We start from the raw sequence: 23135 nt of genomic DNA, 5'->3' as shown, positions 1-23135 counted from the left end.
GGCCTCCGCTCATGTCCTCCCAGCTTCCCATCAGCAGAGCCAGTTGCCGGGGGTCAGAGGTACCAAATAAAGGCCTCATGCTATATGAAGCACAAACATGACAGCCTGACTGCAGTGTTTCTGCGGGCTCACAGCAGTGCATGAGCATCTCAGACTGAGAGAGGTCTGCTCCCGTCTACAAGATTTCCAGAGAAATTATTATTGCTCTGCAGTTACCCAGTACAGTGACTGCAAGGTAAAAGCACGAAAATTTCACTATGAAGACAGCTTCATTCACACAGTTGTGGCCAGAGTACTCCAAAGCAGGATTTTGGCTTGTGCATTGAACTAGAGGCTGAACAGAATCCAACAGGTTCAACGCCTGACTCATCCTGGTGGCTCCCGCGCAGGACCTGCGCTGCCCTCCGCGACACTGCTGTTTTCTCTGTGACCTGCTGAACTGCCTGGTAGCAAATCAGCTGCTGCCCCACAGCCTTTGGCTGCCTTATGCAGTAAGTTTCCTCTGAGCCTGGCCAGGGAATCTCACAAAATCTAGTTCTAACTGCTTTATGAGCAGGGGTATGTATGTGTGTGTATGATGGTCCTCTCCAAGCTTGCTTTTAAATACAGATAAATGCTGCCAAAAGGGAATTGGACATCCAAAACGGCATCTTCCACACCTATCCATAGGAGACAAATGTGTTTTTACCCTGGACACTCATCATTTCCAGCTCCTCCTTCCTCTGCCAAACTGCTTACTCACATGCTCTAATCTATTTAGCAGAGGTGGCGCAACATACCTTGGCACTCTGGGCTTTGCACAAAATATAACCCCAGCAGTTTTTACTGGAAGCAGATTAGGGATACTGATGGCACTGCACCACAGGCATACTGGTGGGGATGGGAAGCAGCACGTGACCAGGAAGGGAGGTGACGGTGGGGTGGCAGCAGTACTGGTCTTTAAGGAAGGCAACTGCTGGCGGGTTGGACAACTGTCATAGTCTGCCTCACTTGAGTGCTTAAGGGTAGAGGAGATGGAAACGTGCACGGGTCTGAAGTGACTCGGCCAGCTGTATGACTGAACCCTTAAGGATCAGGCAATGCTCATTTCTTTATATTTTTAATCTCAGGAAAGACACCAGCCGCTCAACCTTACAAGTGGTGCAAGAAATAATAACAACATAGCTGGCCACCAGTGTTTTGTGAGGGATTGCTTATTGCAAATGCAAGATAGGTGGCAGAAAGACAGGTAGCGTAGTTATTCAAAAAGCCCTACACGCCTGTGGCTTAGCTCATGACGCATGTTATTGTCAATAAAACCCCAGTGAGCAACTTCCCGTTCTCATCAACCAGCCCTAGGAGGGAAACAGGCCTACGGCACGCGGCTTAAAGGAACAAGAAGAACCACTAAGTCTACAACAGAGGTGTGAATGGAGATTTCTTTTTTTTTTTTTGGCTCATTTGCACTTCCTGAACTGTGTCCTCACTGGGCCAACTAGATCTTGGTAGTAAAATTATTGACTTTTTTCCCTCAAGAAACCTATACCAAAAGTAGCAACTTGGCAGCAGCTTGAAGAGTGCTGCTTCTGGGGTGTTGTCATTTGCACTGCTGCCAAAAGGCTGTCAGTGCCTTGAGCCACAAGCCACTGTTTGATCAGACCTCTGAGCCAGTACACACTCACCCACTGCAAAAATTCACACTTAAATTGCATTATCATATGTTATACAATTGTATCATCTGATGTAAAGCAGTGGGGAAATGCCCTGGGAGTCCAAATGAAGACCATCACATTACATAGACTTTCGTCCTTTGGACAATTTCTTGATCATAAACTGATTAGATAATCTAGGCTGCTAATACTTACTTTTTGATGGGGCAGATTTTCTACCTACTTTCTTAACAAGGTTGCCAAAATTTGTTCTGGACTGATGACAGGTAAGATGACAAATACATGGGAGGAAACATCGGGACTTCATTTCAGCTCATAAAAGATCCGTGTTTCATTTGCTCAAATTGCACATCCTCATACTCTGCAATGATGGCAAAACTTTTGTGGCACTTGATGGTAGACTTTCCATCCCAGCACAACTGATAAGAATGCTGCAGTCTCTGGTCATGAGGCTGTGGTTGTTAGCCTGTGTGCAAGCTTATTTGCTTATGGGATTTTTGTGTTGAGTTCAGCATAGGGAGGAATACTTCTCTCCTCCTACGGCTTCCACCATCCCTCATGGGACCAGGGTGGGATAAGCATCCACTAGAAGCGCATCCCCTCATCCAACAGCAGTAGCACATCATAGTTTTAAGTGGTGGTATCACCAGAAGTAATAGCAAAAGTGGTGAAATAGCTGGAGCTTTAAAATTTTCGCAGTAAAGGTACTTTATGGATGGGCTTTGCCTGGGGGTGATGGGAGCGAAACTGTTCTGCTGCATGTGGCATTTCCCCAGGCAGAGCCAGGAAAGGGCAGTAGGGGAAATCCCGTACTGCTCCGAGCTTTCCAAGTCCAGCCTCCCTAGCACCCTTCTAAGATGGCCCAGGACACCATGCGATAATAATTCGGTGGCTAAAGCAGCATAGCTGTTACACGCTCACTCATCCATGGTTGGGGTGTATTGTAACAAGTTTTTACTTGTTGGAAAAACTGTCAGAGAGAAAAAAAAAGCCTGTTCTATGATTTAGACATTAATATCTCTGTTTTTCCAGTGCGATTTGAATACATCTGTTTTTGCAGTACGTTCTTGAACATTGTAAAAGAAAGAATGGATCAATTCAGACCAGAATAAATACCCACACTCTGGAAATCAAACTAGCTTAAAGATCTCTCAGTCTGAGAACTGAAAAAAAAAGGTAGGTTTCAGAAAGAGGAAAAAAACCTTTTGAAAAGAACACTGTATAGTAGTACACTGTACAGTTGTTACTATATGTCTCCAACACAAAAAGAACCATGTTTTTTCACCAAATGCAGAAACATAAGTGCAATTTCTAGTATTAGCTTAAAGAGCTTATTGTAAACATTAAACCCCGGGATTTGCTGGCTCTGCTTCTTACAGCTGAGTAGAGCTGATTCATGAAAAAGAAGTGAATGGGGAAGGATAACTGGTAAGCAGAGAAAGCAAGAGATGAGGGAGATGATTCCTGGTGTTGGTGCCTGCAGACTAATTTCAGTATTCAAAACAAGGAGGAAAAAATCCAGTGATGAAGTGTGTCAGCATATAACCTTGCTTTTGCAGGAGAAAAATGAATATTGCACTTAGCTTACAGTCCATCTTATTCTGAGGCATACTTGATGTAACAGACACGCTTCCAACTTTAATATTGAAGGTTGTCACAACTTGAAAAAAAAAAAATCTGATTTCCATAAGTTGGAAATAGTAATACAGGTCTGATTGTGCTAGGTAACTCTCTGCTTTCTGAGGGAACATAAACAAACAAAAAAAAATCACAGGACAAATACATTTTTTTGATAATCCTCCATTGTCATGTATTAAGAGGAGTTTTCTACGATGGTTACAGTTGAGGAGTGCAACCAGAGTTGCGTGGAAGCCTAAGTCGTTGCTGCTGACACATTTGGTCCATCTCACTCATTTGTGTCCATGGCCCCTTAGGGAAGCACAGAGGTTCAGGGCAGGTGTACAGAGAAATTGCCTCAGACTATTCTTGCAGTTTCCAGTCTTGTTTCACTTTGCATGAAATAAAATTACAGAAAGCAATAGAAGGAAAAAGTAGTAATGATGTCAGCAAAACTCCTAAAATACAATTCCAGGCATTGCTCAACAGGCCTTTGATTGTGGGCTGTCTTACAGACTCTTCTCACATATCTGGTGGAAAATTAACTATTTTTGGATTGGTTACTATTTAGCAGATTCTTTTGGATCCAGGTTACATCTGGTAGCACAAGAAGGGAAATGGAGACAGAGGATAGCCTATAAGCAGAAGGAGGGAGTAACTAAGTATGGGAGCTCTCAATAGCCAGCTCTGAGCACCCTTGTTTCTTTAGTCCTAACCCTAATCCAACTCTTGTGCTTTCATTAATTCAATTAGACCCCAAACCACAAACTGTTTTCATGGGAGGAGTTACTGTTATGGTCAAAGCATGATTTCAAAACTGGAAATGTATGGAGGGACTTGGAAGAGAAGTGTGGAAGATCTGTTCCCACAATGAAGAAGTTTAAGTCTTTCAGCTCAACAACTATCTTCCTTATAGCCATTACTGTTGATCAGAGTCCTTAGAAGGCTGACCAGTTCCAAATCAGCTAATGTAGATTTGTTTTCTTCATGCGTGCTGTTCGTGGCATCATTTAGAACTGTTTTGGGGAAAGACATAGAAGGACATCTCTTCACGCTAGTATCATAAGCCAGTGTCATAAAGCGTTTATTTATCACATGATTCACCTGTGACAGAAGGTTCATGGTTCATTACACACGTTGTGGAAACAGCTATTAGTACAAGCTGACTTTCTTCCCACCTTGCCCCTGCTCCAGAATGTGGCCACGTGTGCATATTGCCACGATAGCAAGCTGTAAGTGTGGGAAGGATTCAGAGCTATATTTTGCCCTGTGTGCCAGGTCCAGCATGTAAGGTTATAATTAAGTTACTCATTACCTTTTCTTCTTGGACGGAGCCCTTATCTATCTGTAGATACTGAGAAGAGCTGGTTTTTAATTTTGTACTTGACAGCACATTGGAATGATTTTTCTTTAATCTCCTGCTAAGCACTGCTAGAATGCCTACTCAGTGGAAAATTACCTTATCAATACCATTAAGTGAGAATAGCAGTTGAAGAGGCCTGTATTGTACAGTCCAAACTACCTGCATTGCCAAAGACTAATAAATCCTTGCTATGAAGCTTAATATTGAATGTCACACCTCCAGAATAGGATGCACTTACAACATCATCCTGCATCACATGAGCTTGCTGTTTGTTATGTAAAGCCTGGGAAAAGAAATCTTTTCAACTTTAAGAACATAATGAACTTCTAAGCAGTATCCAAATGAACTCAGTACAGGAACTGGCAAAGCAAGAAGGTCACATACACAATAAAATACATTGGCACAGGCTCCACACACAATGGACAAAAGGAAAAAAAATGGGAGGGGGAAAGAGTTATCTAGACTGAATTCACAGAGGCTGGCAGCTAGCGAGCCTAGTCAGTATGAGATGTATATGGAGGGCAATAATTTCTAGCATGCTCTCCTCAAGGAGCTAATTTCCAATTTTTTTGGCACAGATGTCTACTTAGTAAACAGACATCCAACTCAAGGTGGTTACCCCTTCTACCAACAGTAACACTCTTGGAAAGGTACTCGGACCTTCCAGGAGAGGAAATATTTTTGGCACAAATACTGCCCATTGTGGGGAAAAAAGGTAAAGTGATTCATGCAAAGCATTTGTAACTTCAGGAGGGGATAGCCGGAACCTTCTGATACTGTTTGTATTAGAAACATGAGCTTGGGGAAAGCTTTGCTAACATATGATTACCTTGAATTCCTGCTTAAAGTCTGCTTGCTAAGATGCTGCAGCCTGACCACTTGTTTTTAAATTATAATAGAGATGATACCAGGTACGGAAGAGAGACAAAATATTGTGGTTATTATACCAATCCTGCTGGTTTCCTCTAAGAGAATTTTTCTAACCAGTTCCTTCTTGGGATCATCCCCTTTGAGGGTCCTACCAACTGCAGGTGTAGACAAGGGCTCTTAACCGTGCTGCTGTAAGGATGTAGGCCTAGTCACCCAAATAATTTTAGATTTAATCTAAGCTGAGTAGGCACAGTATCGCTGGCCAGTTTGACTAAATGGAAACTTGAGGGTCAGTAGGACCAGGAAGAAAACCAGAAGGACTAAAAAACAACTATGTACCTATCAGTGAAATGCCTGTATTTTGGACAGGAATAGTTACAGGCATTGTAACATTGTGTGAAGCTCGGGGAATAAACTCTCGTAAGTGCTGCTAGTTAGTGCATATAGTGTACACTGTTTTATTATATGAGTTTGACTGTTTTTTTGTTGAAGTCCAGGAAGGCTACTGATAAACAGGGAATAACTTAAGAGAAAATTAAATGAAATTTACTGCCATATATTTTGTTGTGGTTGTTCGCTGAACAACAGGCCATCATGAAGCTCTACAGTTATAAAATTGTATTACAGTGATTTTATAACCCAAGAAAGCAAAAAAACCCTTCCCTTTTGTAAAGTGTCATTACATGCAGCCACATTTAGCAGAAGGCTCCACAGGGTTCAAACCATAAACCTGCAAGTGTCAAATGAGATTAGTCAATTTTCCCACTTGAGCAAATTTGCCTGCCAGACTCTGATAGTCTCACCAGGCAAACTGAAAGCAGTTGCTGGCGAAACCCTTTCAAATGACATTATTCCTCTGCTGTTTACAGAAGCACACACAGAGGCACAAAAGAAACTGTTTGCTCAGTTTTCTATTTAAATACCCAGCTTTTTCGTGACCTTTATTGCATGTCACACCTGCTCTGTAAATGCAAAATATCCTATGTTCTTGGGTGTAACACTTCAATAGCAGCTGCAGCTGAACCAGCTGAGCAATAGCCCGCAAAGGCCTGGATGGAACCAACCCGGAGATTTATTTAGCGTTTGTCAGCTGACTATGAGCTGAAAACTTGGAAATGAAAGTGCGGGCATAGCAGAAAGCAGAGAGCATTACTACACACCTGCAGGAAGGTTCAGGTGAAAGCAGTGATAGTATTGAAATCAAACAAACACATGCACACACACACACAAAACTGTTCCTTTTCTGCAAACGCTAACAGCAGTTACTGCCTTTCATGTTCTGCTGAGAGGAGGCTTTATGATACTTCCCCCTCCTGGAGTACTAGCTGCATCCTTCACACCAACAGTATCATAAACTTGATAGCCCTCAGTCCAAGCCAGTTCAGGCAACTAATTTGGCAGAAAACTAATTCAACAACCCCTCAACCTAACCAGCCTCTCCAAACCCACGTTATTTTTTTCCCCTCAGTTCTGCTATCTGTGAAAATGCACAAGAAAACAACAAGTGAGAATATGGAAGAGGGGAGAAATGGAAAGGACTCTTCCTCTTGACAGCAGCCTAAAGGTAGATGAATTCCCAAACATCAGAAAATCATGTCTATAACATACTTCCATGTTTCCCTCCACCACAGCGACTATTAGCTATTTGGTACACATTCACACCAGTGAGGTGGAGAAAAACACTTTAAATTAGTCTTGCCAGGCCAGGATGTAAGGACTTCACTTGCTGGAAGTTGGCAGAATGTACGCGGAAAAGTCAGGTCTTGTGTGTGACTCCTACCCACAATCACCAAAGTGTCTTGGAAGTTTCCTCAAGATTCATTTTCTAAGAAATAAAATCAAGCAGCTGCTTGCTTGGTTGTTTTTGTTTGTTTGTTTGTTTGTTTGTTTCTCCTTTAGAATAAGCACTCACATGAATTGAAGAAGGTCGGGCTAGACTGCTAAGAAAAAATAACTGGGCCACCAACTGCCACTAGGGAAAACAGTGACGTGCCCCTCTTGCCTTCCATAAATCTGCAGTTTCAAACGATCTTGCCAGAACCTGGTACTACTATTAGGTCCTTCACAGTTGGTGGAGCCCAGTTGTTTTTCCAGCCTCTATGCTGTGAGGCACAACAGACAGACAAAACTTGAAAAACAAAAAGAAATAAGAAAATTGGCTTTTTAAATCCGATTTCCAGGCAGCCTATGCAGCAAATTATAAGCGATCATTATTAACACCATGTGCTGAACGTTTGGTGTAGATTTCTGACTTCCCCGGTCGCACATCTTTCCCACCTATTTCTGCAAACAAGCTCTCCACCTTTGCCAAACAGCAAAACCCCTTCTCGTGGCCTTTGCTTGCACCGCCTACCACAGATACTGGGAGGAGAAGCCCCCATGCTCTTTGACTGACTTGCACCCTCGCAGGAAGCAGCTTTTCCTTGCTCACCACTGCTGGTGTTACTTCCCTCCCAAACAGGATTGGGGCAAACCCCTCCTCTTCAGTCACAAGATTGAATCACAGGATTGAAACCACTCCACTCATATGCCTAAACTTCCCCACCACAGGGTCTTGCGTGTGCTCCGTCTCCCAGTTTGGAAGTGCCGTAGCATGACACACCGCCCAACCACGCGCTGCCTTCTGAACAGTGTGACATCCTCAGGACATCCTCCTCCTCCTCGGGAAAGTAGGAGCAAGGGCACCAACTGAAGAGCAGAGAAGAGGTGGCCACGTTGAATTGCGTCAGTGAGCTGAGGCGACCAGAGTCACAAGCGCCAAGTGCCGCTTCTTTCTTCGGCATGTAATTTGCTTCTCCCCCATTTGAAAGACAGTTACACCTTTGTCCAGGCTTGCCTCCCCTGGCATGCTGCCGCAATGGGCTAAAGGGCACGCATCCACCTCTGATTACTCATTCACTCCAATAATCGCTCTGTTCGCTTATGGCTAATGACAAGGGTTTATCCTGCCTGCTTCACATGAGGCACATGCCAAATATTCTCTCTCCCCCCTTGTTTTCCTATAGCAAAGCACATCCTTGCTGATGTAATGAGGTAACAGGCTAACTCAGTTCAGCTGCTGGATATCATCAAGTTTCCCCGAAGTTCATTTGACAAAGGTGACTTGTGGCATCAATTTTTAAACCATAAACAGAACTACAAACTTCTGTTACTGATACAGAATTAAAGGGAGGAAAGTCGAGAAGAAGGGAGAGGATGAGGGCAGAGTCCAAAGTCTTGCATAAGCTGTGTAACTGTGGAAGGAGAGTAGGGAAAAGGATGGAAAAAGAAGAAAAAAATAACTTACTTTCATAGTTTTTCTGTGAAAGCAAGTATTACAATAACCTCATGATAGCTGAGGAAGGAAAGGCAGAGGCAGGAACAGGTAGAACAGTCTAATATCAGAGATTCCTGACAGACCATGCTCAGGTGGCAACTTGAGCCAGGCACGCACATTAGAGAGCACACAGGGCTCTCTCAGCTGCCTCAACATTAGAATATGCATCCGATATCCTTCAAGGAGGAATCACCTGAGAAAACGACTAACATTTCCTCAAAACTCTGGAGTCCAAATTTGCTCCTACTGTTGCAGCCTGGGAAGACCTTGAGTACAGCCGAGTAAGAGGAAGCACATCAGCAGGACGCAGTTCCTCACCCTTTGTGCTGGGTACTGGGTTTTGCACAAACTTTGTACCATGAGGTATGAGCCTACTCAGATCATGAGTATCACGTTTGACTAAAACTGATGGATGGAATAGGGTTAATCCAAATTATAGTACTGAGTTGCTTGTTTTAAAAAAGTTTATTTAAACAAAGTAGGTACATTTCACAGAAATGGTTGTAAAATGCATAGCATATTATAAACAATACTGTTACTTTACAGATACTAGTTGTTATTATCCTAACTATTGCTTTTTAAAACCTAACCAGAAATGAGTAAGCTAAAATCCCCAGTTATTCCATCTTAGGCACTGTGAAAAATAGTATGATATAACAAAGCAGGTGTCCACTTTTTCATTCACTCTACTGATTGTATTGCTGCATCATTAATTCGCAAGTTCCTATTATATGGAAATATCTGGTCCCTGGAGTCATGTACCAAGACTAGATTTCCATCAACTGGAACACAAATTGCACTTGCTCAGCCAACCAAAACCCCATGCAACTCCAAGGAAAGTTGACTAAGGGTCTTCACACCAATTAACTTAACGGACAGAGACCATATGAGTGGACAAAAAACCTAGCAGTTCTAAGTTGTGCAGATATGTCACACCCATACTGCTCTTCATAAGCAACTTGACTGCAAGCTGGCGAGTCCATACATATTTCAAGCTTGACTTCAATGGAAACTGAATGTCCAGTAGAAACAGACCTTACCCTCAGCCGTGATGCAATGCCACAGAAAGTGGAATTGAGCCTTTTTACAGCACCTGAGAACTGAGCACACCATGAACATTCAGAACTTCACATAATCAAATCCAGAGGTGTCTGTTTTCTGATCTTTGGGATGCCAGGCCACAAATAAGTAAAAATGAAGAGCACAGCACCAACCCACAACCACAGCTGAGACAAATAACCAGTTCATTCACACACTACTTCAGCACATGAGTCATGACTGAAATTCTTCCCATTTACACTTCAATGACAATAGGCATAAAGCAAATGCTGAGGTAAAAGGAGTTGCACCAGGTTTGCACTGCTGTAAGCAAGTGTATAATCAAGCAAGCTATAAAATCCATTAATTCACACACAATAGAGAAGGAATAATCCCCTTATTTTCAAAACACATAGATACATGCTCAAGAATAAACTGACTTTCTGCATTATGACATGAGCTTTACAGTAGTTTAACCTTGGCTTGGACTGAAAATAAAGAACCTTGAACTCTGGCCAGCAGAGCTCCTTTGGAACTGTTTGTCAAGAGAGAGGAATGAGGTCTGAAGCAGTCCAAGAACATCGATGTTTCATTCACCATCTTCAAGTAGTTTTTGTAAGTTGTTCTGTATCTTAGAAAAAGAGAGAAAAATAATTGGGAGACAGGAAGTGTTATACTGCATTTAAAAAACAAACAAACAAGACATACTCTTCAATATACTCTCTGTGTGCACGTTAATTCTGTCACAACTGTTCATACCAATGGTATTCATGTTAAATGCTTTCTGCACTAGAGCCACAGGAAACATCTGGATATGATCAGCCAGCAGCACACCTAGCTTTCGTATTATGAGTATCTCCTGCAATTTCCTCCTATAGCTTCTCTCCTTCATTAGGTATGAGAAAATAAAATAGAAAAAAACTAGAGCTAGAAAGAAACGGACAAGAAATCCAATTATTTTGAACTTGACCAAAACCCAATAAAAGCCTCAAACTTCAAAATTGCAGCTCTTAGGTTTAAGTGGATAATTCAAACAGTTTTGTAACAGCTTCAGCTACACAGCTGGCTATGACGTGTGCACAGCAAAATAAGGTCTTCTAACCATTAGCAGACATGTCCTATTTGCCAGATTTAGTGTATTGATTGTGGGTTATCTTCCCTTAGTTACAGTGAAGGCAATGTCAGCCAGTTCCATCCTCAAGGATGCTTTGCACAGACCTATTTTACACGGCCTATTTATCCACCTTTCATCTCCTTGTCCTTAAAAGCAGAGAACAGGGAATATAGTGCGTCACATTCCCTGGCACACGTGTTCCCTGTATCTTAGTAACTAGCAGTCACTGGCTACACAAGGTTCAGTCACAGCTACTTTCAGACTTCAATTTAAGGAGCCATTGTACTTCTTGTTGAAGGATGCCACTTCTTCATCCTACCTCATGATTTCTAGCCCAGATGCACACCTTTTTTCAAGAGTGGCATTTTGGGGAAAGAAAAACAGTAAGGAGGACCTGATTTTATAAGAGACACTTAACGCATACACAGGAATTTCTTTTTCACAAATGACATTAGAGTAAGGGAATGAGTAACATTAGTCCACATTTTCCCTCCCCCAGTTTAACGCTTTATCCTCTGATAGACATGGTGCATTTTAACAACCTGTTAAATACACTTAAATGCCAAAGCAAAATTCTGCTAAGCCAGGGTAATTCCTTGGCTCCAAGTATGAAGTAGAGCTTGTAAAAAAATCACAAGATCACACTGAAAAAATCATTGCAACATACTCTTGCACTGAACATTTTTTAACTGGAGAGTAATTTTTAGTTTTTAACCCACATAATTTCTGTGCTCTAGCTTACAATGCTGCGGTCACACGGGAAGGGACGGGAGAGAAGACAAGTTACGCTGGAACTTTTATGCTACCTTTGCTGCCCAAGCCAGCTGCAGCCAATTACTAGCACTTTTCACCAAGGCATATGAAACAGTTAAGCAACTGCAGTAACTGCTCAGAGAACATAAAGTTATTAGATATCTACCAAGTTTTGCAGTACAAGAGTAGGGTCAAAGATCCTGTTCTAACCACTGCTCGTCTAGATTAGAGAGGACTGGGATTTGGCAATATGCAGCTACAGGCAATATTCATTTAGCTTGTGTGCACAGCAGTTGATTGTGTCTTGAGTATTTGGCAAATACAAGGTAAGACTTTAAGGGTCCAATCCTGTAGACACTAACTGAAAAAAGCACATGACTTAAGACTCTAATTCAGGACAGAGGGTCACTTCTCTGGGAATAGCTGAATGATCCAACCATCCAGCTGCCTTTTACTGCACCTCCAAGCAGAGACTATATAAGGGAGTAGGAAAGTGCCTAGTCCTGCTGCAAAGGGCTGGCTGGCTTCCCACTTAAATGAAGTTAAGGTCTCCTATGCACCATCTCGCTAGCCTGTCCTAAACAGCTGGAAAGCAGTAACCTCTTAAATGACCTAATTTGGCTAAAGATTGTATCTGGTAATCATCTGGTAAGTATTTTCCCCTTGTATTCATATTGTTCCTATCCAGACCATACAGAGGGGTTATGTTAGCATTACTCTAGACTTCCACAGCCAACGGGATGGAGATGTGGGGGGAGAAACCTCTTTTTGGCAGTCTTTGTAAAACCTATGCCACACAGGTAAACAGTGATGTTAAATAATCCTAGCTTTATGCTATCTGAGAAACTTAGTTTGGGAAATAAAAGTGTTGAAAGACCTTGACATGCCCTCAGTTTTAGAAACAGAGGCAAAAATAGCGCATGTGACTTAAGCACACAGGAATTCAAGTAACTTTTGTTTTCGCTCCACTAATACTTTTTTTCATGCTTGTCCAGTGTATGTGTTCCCAACACATACCATTTTATACACCCGTACAGGGTGCAGTTGTTAAGGTTTGGGGGCAGGGGCAGGACAGGGGGCTGCAGGGGCAGCTGCTGTGGGAAGAGGCCGGGGGCTGCCCCGTGCTGGACACAGCCGTTCCAGCAGCCTCCAATGGACCCACCACTGTACACAGAGAAGCCCCTCAGCCAAGACAATGGTGGACCTCTGGGAAAGTGGTTTTAAGAAAGGCGAAAACCACAACTGGAGAAAAAAGGAGAGTAAGAGGGTGAGAAACAGCAGAAGGAACACTAAGGTCTGAGAAGGAAAAGGGGGAGGAGGTGCTCCGTGGCAGAGAAGATGTCCACACTGCAGCCCATGGAAAGCCCATGCCAGAGCAGGCGGGTCTTCCCTGAAGAACTGGAGCCCTTGGAGGAGCCCATGCTGCAGCAGGGGGAAAATGGGGTAAGAAAGGAGCAGCTGAGAGAAAATTCTTATGTACTGAGTGTAACGCCCCCACCCTACTTGGGGGGCAGGGAGTGGGGTGAGGAGTCGGGAGCGAAGGAGTGAAGTTGAGCCTGGGACAGCAGGGAGGAAAGGTAATGTTCTATCATTTGTCTTTGTTTCTTACTACCCAAATCTATTTTAACTGGCACTATATTAAATTGATTTTCCCCAAGTCGAGTCTGTGTTGCCTGCGATGGTAACTGGTAAGCAATTTCTCTGCCTTTATCTTGATCCACAAGCTTTCTTATCCTATTTCTCCCCCCTGCCCTGCTAGGAAAGGGGAGTGAGAGAGCAGCTGGGTGGGCACCTGACTGCTTGCCAAGGTTAGCCCATCATGACACCTAAAGTGGAAATAAGGTCTGCACACCCACTCTTGTTCTGCACAGGTTTCCAATTTAAGTCAGCAAGTGCATTTAGTTTTGCAATTAGAGAATGGTAAAAAGTAAAGGTCAGGCATACGGAATTACACAACTGGTGCAGCAGCATTTTTGTTACTGAAGTGAAACAGGCAGATTCCAGTCATTTCATATGAGGAGGCTGACTACATATGAAAGCCAGCATCATTTTTCTTAATAAAAAAACCAAAACTCAAACAAAAGTTCCAGACAGAAAATTTCATCAAATAGTAATAAGGGTTAAGTTCAGAATCCTTAGCCTTGATGAACAAAAAAATAATTCAGATCGTTACACGCAATAATCACCCCTGAAGTGTCCAGTTTATTAGTATTCCTGGTTGTGAGCCTCAGCTCAAGGCAAAACATTTGCACATACCAATACCTGTACTTGGGCTAATTTATAGTCCAAAAACCAGCCCTTTGTCTAGGAAAACATGCCAGCTTCTGGTATCAAATCTGGGGGTAACTTGGCACTTTTCGAAATAACAGACCACAGAAATTCAGCAAGAACCTGATTAGTGTATCAGCATTTGCATTGTATCATAGAAAGTTACCTTTTCCAATTTTATAAGATTAGCAGTTAACTCATCACAAAGGGCATCAGCATTAATTTGCAGATGAGATCCCAAACCCTGGCGCACTGGATGTCTGTCAAACAGAATGAAGAAGTAAGTGTGACAGAATGAAAAAGAGGAAAACAGCACTGAGATACATGTAGATGGGAATACAATGGTGACATTGTGAACTGTACTTGTTTACAGAAACAAAGGCCTAAGTCACTTTTGCACTCTTGACTACATTCTTTATGCAGTTTCATTCTCCAGAAGTTTGGATGGAAAACTTTACAGCTATTTCCACTGGAAATAAGCTGAAAACTTGCAGAAGTTCCATGTCCTGTGATTTGCAGGAAATCAGAAAGCCTAACCCCTTGATGCTGTAGAAGTACACATCAGATCATCCTGTATCTTGTACTATTTGGGATCAGAGCAACAGAAAACATGACCTTCTCATGTAAGAATGCTTTAGAAGAGGGACACAGAGTCCTGCTAATGAAAACATGCCAAAAGTGGGAAAATGGCTTTTGACATTGCCTACTATTAGAGGTAGGCTTACCCCTCTCCTTGCATTATTGGTAAAATATAAATACAAGCCTATTTAAGATAAAGAACCATTTCCTCCCTATTCCTTTTTTATCAAGAACCTAGCTCTGTCTTCTGACACACACATGCAAGTCCTACTGCTTTCCACAGAAGACAGCTGACAGCAGCTGGATTCTAGGAAGCACGATCATTGTTCAGTTTGACCACAAGTGCATTATCGGAGTGACCTGTTCATCATGGATGGGTCGTCAAAGAAAGCTGAATTAAGAAGCACCCTTATTCAAGAACTTGCTAAAGGTTTGAAACACTTTGCAGACAGTTCCACCCAGCCTAGGTACGCTCTGGCTTGAATTTTATTTTCCCTCTCTGTTTTTCAGGTGGTGCTTCTCCAGCTGTCAGCGTTCCCACTCATGCTGCATGTGGCTGCAGGTTTTGCAGTGAGATTTATAAATGACTTCTTAAGCCATGTTTTTCAGAGCAGCTCAGAAAAAGTTCAGGTATAAGAAGGGGAGAAGAGTTAATGCAAAATGTAATGCTGAATAAACTGATTAGTATTCTCAGCAGTATTCAGTTAACTGCCTTCTGTGCTAAGAGAGGACCAGGAAGCTGACACACAGCACATTGCTGTGGTGTATGCCCCTGCACTGCCTCTCCATTTGATGTTTGCATATTTCCTATGCATGCAACACGGTGATTAAAAAAAAAAAAAAAATAAAAATGCAAGGGAAGATGACATCCACGACTCTAGCTACAGAATGGAACTATCAATGGAACTATGGCCCGTTTCCCTATTTCCTCTTCAAATACACAAAGAACCTCCCCTTGGTGTGCCTGGGGTTTTTTTTTTTTGGTTTGGTTTTGTGGTGTGGGTGTTTGGTTTTTTGGTTTTTTTTATTTAAGCAAGACAGGATATCAGTTTCTAATGAGGGTATTGGCAGGCCAAAGCTTTAGAAAACATTATACAAGCAAGTCAGGTGTATTAGCCCACAGATTATGAAGTACCTTCTGTCATCTTAAGCTAATCAAATGACATTAAGACTGAAGACAGAAGTTACACCTTTTCCACAGAATAAAGGAACTGGAAAGGAACTGCTCGCTTCAGCAATTTACACTTAAGTTAAAGTGTAGTTAACTTACTAGTTGAGATAGTTAAGCTATCTCAAAAATTCTCAAGGCAGTAGTACACCATGATATATCACATTTATACTAAAAGTCTTAAACAGAAAGCTCCGAGATGAGGCTAGTACAGATAAAAGAACTACAGGACACTAAAGTATCACAAAGGCACTACAGTATCACAGTGGTTTCTGAAGAAAATAGAGGAGCATGACAAGTACTGGAAAAAAGATTTTAAAACTCCAAAATTTTACAGACTCTATCTTACTCCTTAATATGTGAATCAAAGGATGTGATGGAAATAAGACGTTCCTCCAGGACACTGATTTTATATCTCATGTAGAAGGTAGAAAATATTAATACACAAACACTGTAAAAGAGAAAAATAAGGTACATCAGTTAATGGAAACTTAACTTTGGCTGAGGTACCTGACAAATTTAATGTTAAAAGACATTTAAGTTGTTACTTGTACACGTTGAGTAATAAAGGTATCATTCTTAGAAACACCTCAGGAATACCCATCAGTGGCATACAGGCAGTTATGCAAATCTCAGCTTTGAGTATGGCTTTGCTAAGCGACATGTAAAATGAACTTGCAAGTAGTTAAACTCTTAACATTTCCTGAACCAAAAGACCTTTGCTTTTAAAAGTAAAAGGCCCGTTAAGTAAGCCTGCCCCAGCATTTCTACTTCTGAAAAGTATAAAGGCCACAATTACCAATAATTTCCTTTTTTCAAGTGAAGCTTAGATTATATTAGTCTATGTAAACCTAAGAAAATCCTAGTAGTTTGACAATCTTGGTATTAGTTGTTAACTTACAGAACTGCGTAAAATATAAGTACGTGGTTCAGAGACAAGAGCTTCTGGGACTTCACTTTGTGGAAGAATCTGAAGGATTCAGAATCGCCTGCAAGAAAAAGAGCCAAGTGTTACTTTGATCAAAGCAGACCATGGCACACAAACAGTGTTTTCAAGTGTGCAACAGATAATATAAATAGAGGGACAAACAAGAAAGAGATCTTCCAAATTATGTGAACTGACATAACTATGGAAATTTATCTCAACTAACTCCAGCTGAAGATCTGCCCTTGACTCCTTACCATTTCGAGGACTGTTTTGGGCTTTTCCGTCAGCTCCGCGTTTACTGTGTGCATCTGAACGGACAGCCTTTGCCTCAGTCTTGGAAACTTTCAAGTGAGTCTGTGTCTCAACGACGTGATAATCTGTCAAAAGCAAGATTTTTAATAAAGCTGAAATATGAAGTCAAAGGAAGCTGTTGATGGCTTCAGATAGTCAAGGAGTAGGGGAAAAGGAGGATTTTAAGAGGTGTATTTCTGGATTTGGATAGAAAGCAGCAGTTGGTTTAGTAGCCTTAAAACAGTTTGCATAGTAATTTCACATAATCACAAAATATAAAGAAGCACCTGGACTAGAAGAGGATGATGTATGCTGCATTTACATTTCCAGATCCTTTGAAAGACAGCAACCTGTGCAAACCTTGAAGGTTATCACCCATTCTCCAGTTAGAAGATTATACAGACACAAAAGTCATCTCGCAAAAGGACTGAATATGCTAGAGTAATGATTCCAAATGACTTTAATAGCAACATCAAATGGAGATATTGCATTGTTACTTTAAAAAGAAGATTATAGCTCCCTTTCCTGACTGTTTTTTAAATGCACATGATGTCTTAAAAGAGATGGGACAGAAAAATCCAGTCACACTCGGTTCTATTCATGCTTTACTTGCAGAACCTGGACTGCTCTAATGATGCACAAGAAACAGGATCACAAGTGACAGATGTGTTCCCCTCCACCCCTCAATTCCTTTTACTAGGGTGATTCTTTAACAGGATATTGTTTTTTTAATTATGGAAAACAGAAAGGTTTGAAGCAGTTATTAGCTGTAAGGCAGTAAGACAGCAAGTTAAATCACTATTCAGAAGCATTCATGTGGCAAGTGATGACACCACAATTTAGTTACTGCTTCACAAACACCACCAAACAGTTAAACATACACACAGAGTAAATACCAAAGACCAATGAAAGTAATTAGCCCCAAATCATACCACTGAACGAAAGACACATAGGACAAAAGAAGAGTTAATTAAAACTAATGTGACAGAAAACTGCTATGAAAAAAAAAAAGATAGTATTTCATTTAAAAGTAATGGTAAAAGTTTCTTATTATACAAATACTTTTATAGTCAAGATGGAACCTGGAGTAACAACAGCATAACAACGCATTAATATGTTAATATATATTAATTGTACAGCAGAATAATACCCCAAGTTTTGCTAATAACATTCAGCATGTGCTACATAAAACAAGTTCTGCTGTACTTATGAACTTCTATGCAGTGAGTTTCTACACAGCATTCCTGCTAATTAGGTGAAGAACTTGAGGCATATGAGACTACAAACAGTAGCGCTAAGAAAGAACAACTTTGGACAGTATCTTCAAGTGTCTTAGTAACTGCAAAGAATGAGGGTTTAAAAAACAAAACCACAAAACCACATGTCAAAAATAACTTTTTTGATGACCAAAAGCCACCATGGTACAGAACATTATTTGTATAGATTAGAATAAGTTACACTGTGACTTAAACTACTTTAGAATAGGGGGTTTTGTTTGTCTGTTTGTTCGCTTTTCTTTTTTTTTTAAGGAGGAACATCTCCTACTTTGTATCTCTGCTAGCATAACTGATGGGGGATGTGGGGAGCAGATAGTAGATGGATAAGCAGCTGGAGGCCGTAGTGACAAATCAGATCTGCTGCTGACCAAGTCATGGCCCGAGTCTGGATTGCAAAGGGGTATAATAATGGAAATGCAGCTATTGTGGCGTTGAGGAAGACCTTAAAAACTATGTAATTCTCCAGGACTGTGCAGAATGTAGATTCCACATCAGAAGGGGATTACAGAAGCAAAACTGAGAGCTAAGCCATTCTCATTTTCTTGGGCCTCACGATCCCACTCACCTTGGAAGCATTCCAGCTCTGGGGTCTGTGAACCTGTGCTGCTGGACTCTTCCATCTCTTGTCTCCGCTGCTGCACTATTCCATCCAGATCAGAATAGTCTTCATTGAAATCCTGACGGGCAGAAAGAGTCACAAGAAGTCTCAGCCCTGTTCTAAATCTAAATAACCTTATTTCCTCTGACCTTCCTCTAGAAACTGAACCAACAATTACAGATTTAAAACTGTTTAACCAGGAACAATCTCTGATATCAAGATGTTGAGATCAAGTCAGCAAAGTATGACCACCAGAATTCAAGTCTCGTTCCCCTGCCTTCATTTAAGTGATTAAGTCTGTGTGCAAAAGAAAGCGACTGTTAAGTTAGACAAACTGAGAAATCCAGGACAGGCATTACTAGAATTAGACTCTGGTCATCACATGTGGCTATACAGCTCTTTCAGATGTCTGAATTGCCTCACAGAGGAAGAATTGCAACTAGAAACACTTCAAAAACTCTTCAGGGCAGGGGAAGAAGCTACTTTAAGTCAGTGCAGAGTGCTGTGAAACCTGACTGCTAAAGAGAGGTATGTAGAGCATACAGACCTTGGAATATATCCAAAGCATATGCATGTATATATACTGCATGTGAACAGATCAAATTACACCTATGCCAATCATTCCCACTGCTTCCTAATGTTAAAAAACTCATGAAAGTTTTAGAAACAGATATCATGATTTCCTTCAGTTTCCTTTCTTCAGACATTGTACTTGCAATGAAAGATGCCATGCCACAAAAGAACAAACATCTAAGCCACTTACCAAGGGCAGAGTTGTAGGACGATCAGCCCTGAAGCTGTTTTCTGCAGAAGAGGGATTTGAACTGTTACCCATGCTTGTATCCTGAAAAAAGCAGCGGTGTTAACAAGGAACATGCTCCGAAACTTCCTAGCATTTAAAAGCAGGAAAGCAGTAATAATGAACACAAAGCTACATACCATCTTCACTCCCATTAGTACTTACCTCAAGATGCCTACAGATAGATTTTAATAGCTTGTAGGTGGTATCTCTGGAGAGTAAGGAGACAAACATGTACTGAAAAACAAAAGTTGCAAAACTGTTTGAGAAAAGGCATACCGTACAAGCTTCCTTTTATCTAAATAAAACTGATACATGGTTTTGCTGATCAAGTGACTATTTTCAAGCACTTTCACATAGCAGGCAAAACCTCCATTCCTTCTAAGCCTATGACCTGAGGTTAATCACAAGGAACACAGAACAGGCACATGAAAGTTACCATGTTCTGCTACAGGAACCCAAGCATAGTCCAAATCTGTTCTTTCTTTTATAAAGACTTTGCATACTATGTTTTACTGACCCCTTTAAAAAAAAAAACAAAACAAAACCACAACTCATTTTTTGTATGGTCTCCTGCACCCACAAAATATTTGTGCAATGAAAATGGGCTGGTTCTAAAGCTGCTCTTAGGATAATCACATCTTCAACTTATTGATGCAACTACTATTCAGGATAATCACATCTTCAACTTATTGATGCAACTACTATTCCTGAGTATCACTGTAAGCAACTGTATTTTGTGCATCTATGGTACTTCTCGTCAGGTAAGAGACCCAAGTAAATGAAAAAATACTGTCAGAGCTGCCAACAAGGCAGTTAACCATCTGCGCGTGCACTTCCTGACCCACTGCTTCAGTTCCCCCCATGCTACTACACAGCAGTCCTGAGAACAGGGAATGACAGATTACAGAGAACAGGTGGCAACCAGAGATTCCATTTCTTATTTTCTCACCAAGTTCTACATAGCTTTGTTTACTGCTGACCCAAAGGAAAAAGATGGAGTTAGTAGGAAGAATAAAAATGGTCCTTGCCTGTCACAAGAGAGGAGGCAGAAGAAGCTAGAATCATCCCCTAAGAAGCCAGATCCTCCAAGGTCCTAAATCTAAATGGCCACATGCAACCAATTCCTATAGCTGTTTAAATGGCCACTGGGCACCTTCAAGAATCCCTCACATTACTGCCAACAAGTAGGGACAAAAAAAAAGTAGAAACAAATGAAAAAGAAAGCAGGCAGAGCGCAACAGCTTTGCCCTCTACCAGTACTTACCCTGTCTGTGACTGTTGCTATGATCAGAGCATTTGGCACAAGAAGGGCAGTTTTGGTTTTCTTCAAAAGTGTCACTGAGAGCACAGGTATGCTAATCTGAAACAAGATCAATGTAGTGTTAGAGTCCCAATACACACATACGAATCTGCATGCTCTTTCAAAGGAGCCAGCCTACCAACTGTGATAAGCCAGACCTTCAACACTCTTCACTTAAAGATATCTCCACTATGTCTCTGATTACTAATATTTCATATGAACAGGTATGGTTTCAGATTATTACTATTTCTTAAATATTTTTACTTCTATTTTTATCAGATGCCAATCCAGGCTTTTGTTTGTGTCTTCCTTTCCTGATCCCTTACGGCTCTTACAAGACGACAGGCTTAGCTCACTGTAGATCTGCACAACAAACCAGCCTTAAAGCTAGGCTTCTTTGTTTAGAAACAAAACATTTCAGAACACATCAGACAAGAGAGGGTTGTTGAAGAATGAACATAAAAGTCTTCTCACCACGTACAGATCCTTTAGTCTGCAACAAGTAGCTCAGTAAGCAGCTCATCCTTCAGTAACGTTGAAAGATCCAATACCCACACACCCACTGACTTACTTAAACTGATTCCTGTGTGTGCCATCCAGACTGTCTACATTTACATTGAGAAGTTCTCAATTTTCCTTCCTGCTTTGTGTTTACATCCAACCCCATTAGCTTAATGCCTGCTAAGTTTCAGAGTATTTCACTTCAGACATTCTGTATGTGCTCTTGTAAACCCAGTATTACAAAGGACCGAATACGTGGTTTGACTTTCAGTTGAAAAGCCTAGAGCTTAGTGAGTCAGGCAAATATAATAACCCTGGATACACATGATTAGTATACAGCTCCTGTTAAAAATTCCTTTGGCACACACTGTCACAACTACCTGAGAAATTTGGAAGCAAGATTAAAAGTGTCCAAGGATTGTTCAATGAGTGATCATAGCACTGAATTAAAAACACGTCAATGCAGAAGGAGAATGAAACTACTCTGTGCACAGTTTCATAAAACCTTGTTAACTTTTGTTCAGAACAGCAACACAAAGTCATGAAATGAAAAATTGTTTCAGGTAACAAAAAAATGTATCTGTGTACCTTAGTTCGGGTACATGATTGCCAGCCACTGTTTAAGCATGGCTAGTCAAGTATCTGCTTGTCATCTAAGCGGCTAGAAACTCACTCTTTAGTTGGTACTTAGTTTTGTTAAAAAAGTGTGCTAGCAGAAAAAACCCAAACCAACCCAACACAAAGCATATAATTTTAATTATTCTTAGTCCCAGGCCTGGGTCTAAGAATCTGTAAATCTGGTCATTATTTGTTCTATTGACTTTTTTAAACATGTCAGCTCTATTTGTCCTGCTTCAGAAGCCAGGTCTTTCGAAAACGGGTAATTAAACAGGTCCTCCACTATACCTTTTCTGCTTTAACTGGATATTGTATCGTTCCACAAAGTTTTGCAACACTTTTCAAAACAGCTTTTTTCTGGGAGCGGGGAGAAAGGAGCAGCTACGATGCGTGTTTGATGGGAAAAACCCAGAATGCTCAGGTAGTCAGAACAGAATCTGCATCACTTTTTTAAAAAAAACTCAAACAAATGACAAACCAAAACAAAACCAAACCAGAAGATTTTTCAGCAGAAATCCAGCTAACGGTAATGATAAAAAAGCAGCTTAGAAGTTTTCTGATTGGCTCAGTTCACCTCAAAGAACCTTAAATCAGAGATGTTAATGGCATTCTACTGCATGCTATTTTGATGGATAACATTACTGTAATCAAGACTAAAGTGTACTTAAGTGGGATTAAGCATTTGCTTACTGCACTGTTACCCCAGCATTAGATTATAATGGTAAAATCACTGCAAAGTACTTTATTTCTATCTGGAGTAATAATTATTTCAGGAAACAAAGTCTACCTGCAGGGAACTTGGAAAGCAACTAAAACGCATAAGATAATGCTTAGCTCTAGGAAAGACTCAAGGCCAATATATATAGCCAAAACAGAACTACCTGGACAGACAGTGGTGTCTTTCAAAGCCTATTCAATCCTGCAGAAGCAATCTTTTGTTTTTGAATATGCACAATGTTTACACTGCAGATTGAAATCTCCTGACTTGCATGGCTATTCCCCCCACCAAAGCTTTCAATAAAAAAAAAATAAAAATCTGCAGGTAGAAGAATTAACATTCAAAAATTTATTAGAATGTGTAGACC

The 23135-nt window shown here is 41.0% G+C and overlaps 1 protein-coding gene across 2 annotated transcripts in view; it reads right to left on the bottom strand.

The window, feature by feature from the left end:
• Positions 1–9271: 9271 nt before the first annotated feature.
• GRAMD2B (GRAM domain containing 2B) overlaps positions 9272–23135 on the bottom strand; it is a 42197-nt gene continuing 28333 nt past the window's right edge. For both annotated transcript variants that reach the window (XM_009469193.2, XM_087742478.1), the window contains exons 6-14: positions 20896–20991; positions 19794–19865; positions 19593–19673; positions 18797–18908; positions 16918–17040; positions 16637–16724; positions 16085–16186; positions 14155–14248; positions 9272–10484 (exon numbers count right to left, since the gene is read on the bottom strand). In XM_009469193.2, the coding sequence (XP_009467468.1) occupies positions 10443–10484; positions 14155–14248; positions 16085–16186; positions 16637–16724; positions 16918–17040; positions 18797–18908; positions 19593–19673; positions 19794–19865; positions 20896–20991 (810 nt within the window). In that variant the 3' untranslated portion in view covers positions 9272–10442. The remainder of the gene's footprint in view (positions 10485–14154; positions 14249–16084; positions 16187–16636; positions 16725–16917; positions 17041–18796; positions 18909–19592; positions 19674–19793; positions 19866–20895; positions 20992–23135) is intronic.

The sequence above is a fragment of the Nipponia nippon genome, unplaced genomic scaffold, assembly GCF_047370975.1.
Source record: "Nipponia nippon isolate SJK-2023a ecotype South Korea unplaced genomic scaffold, ASM4737097v1 scaffold_8, whole genome shotgun sequence".
NCBI classification, from domain to species: domain Eukaryota; kingdom Metazoa; phylum Chordata; class Aves; order Pelecaniformes; family Threskiornithidae; genus Nipponia; species Nipponia nippon.
The sequence above is the reverse complement of the archived record's forward strand: the minus strand, read 5'-3'. Positions and strand labels throughout refer to the sequence as shown.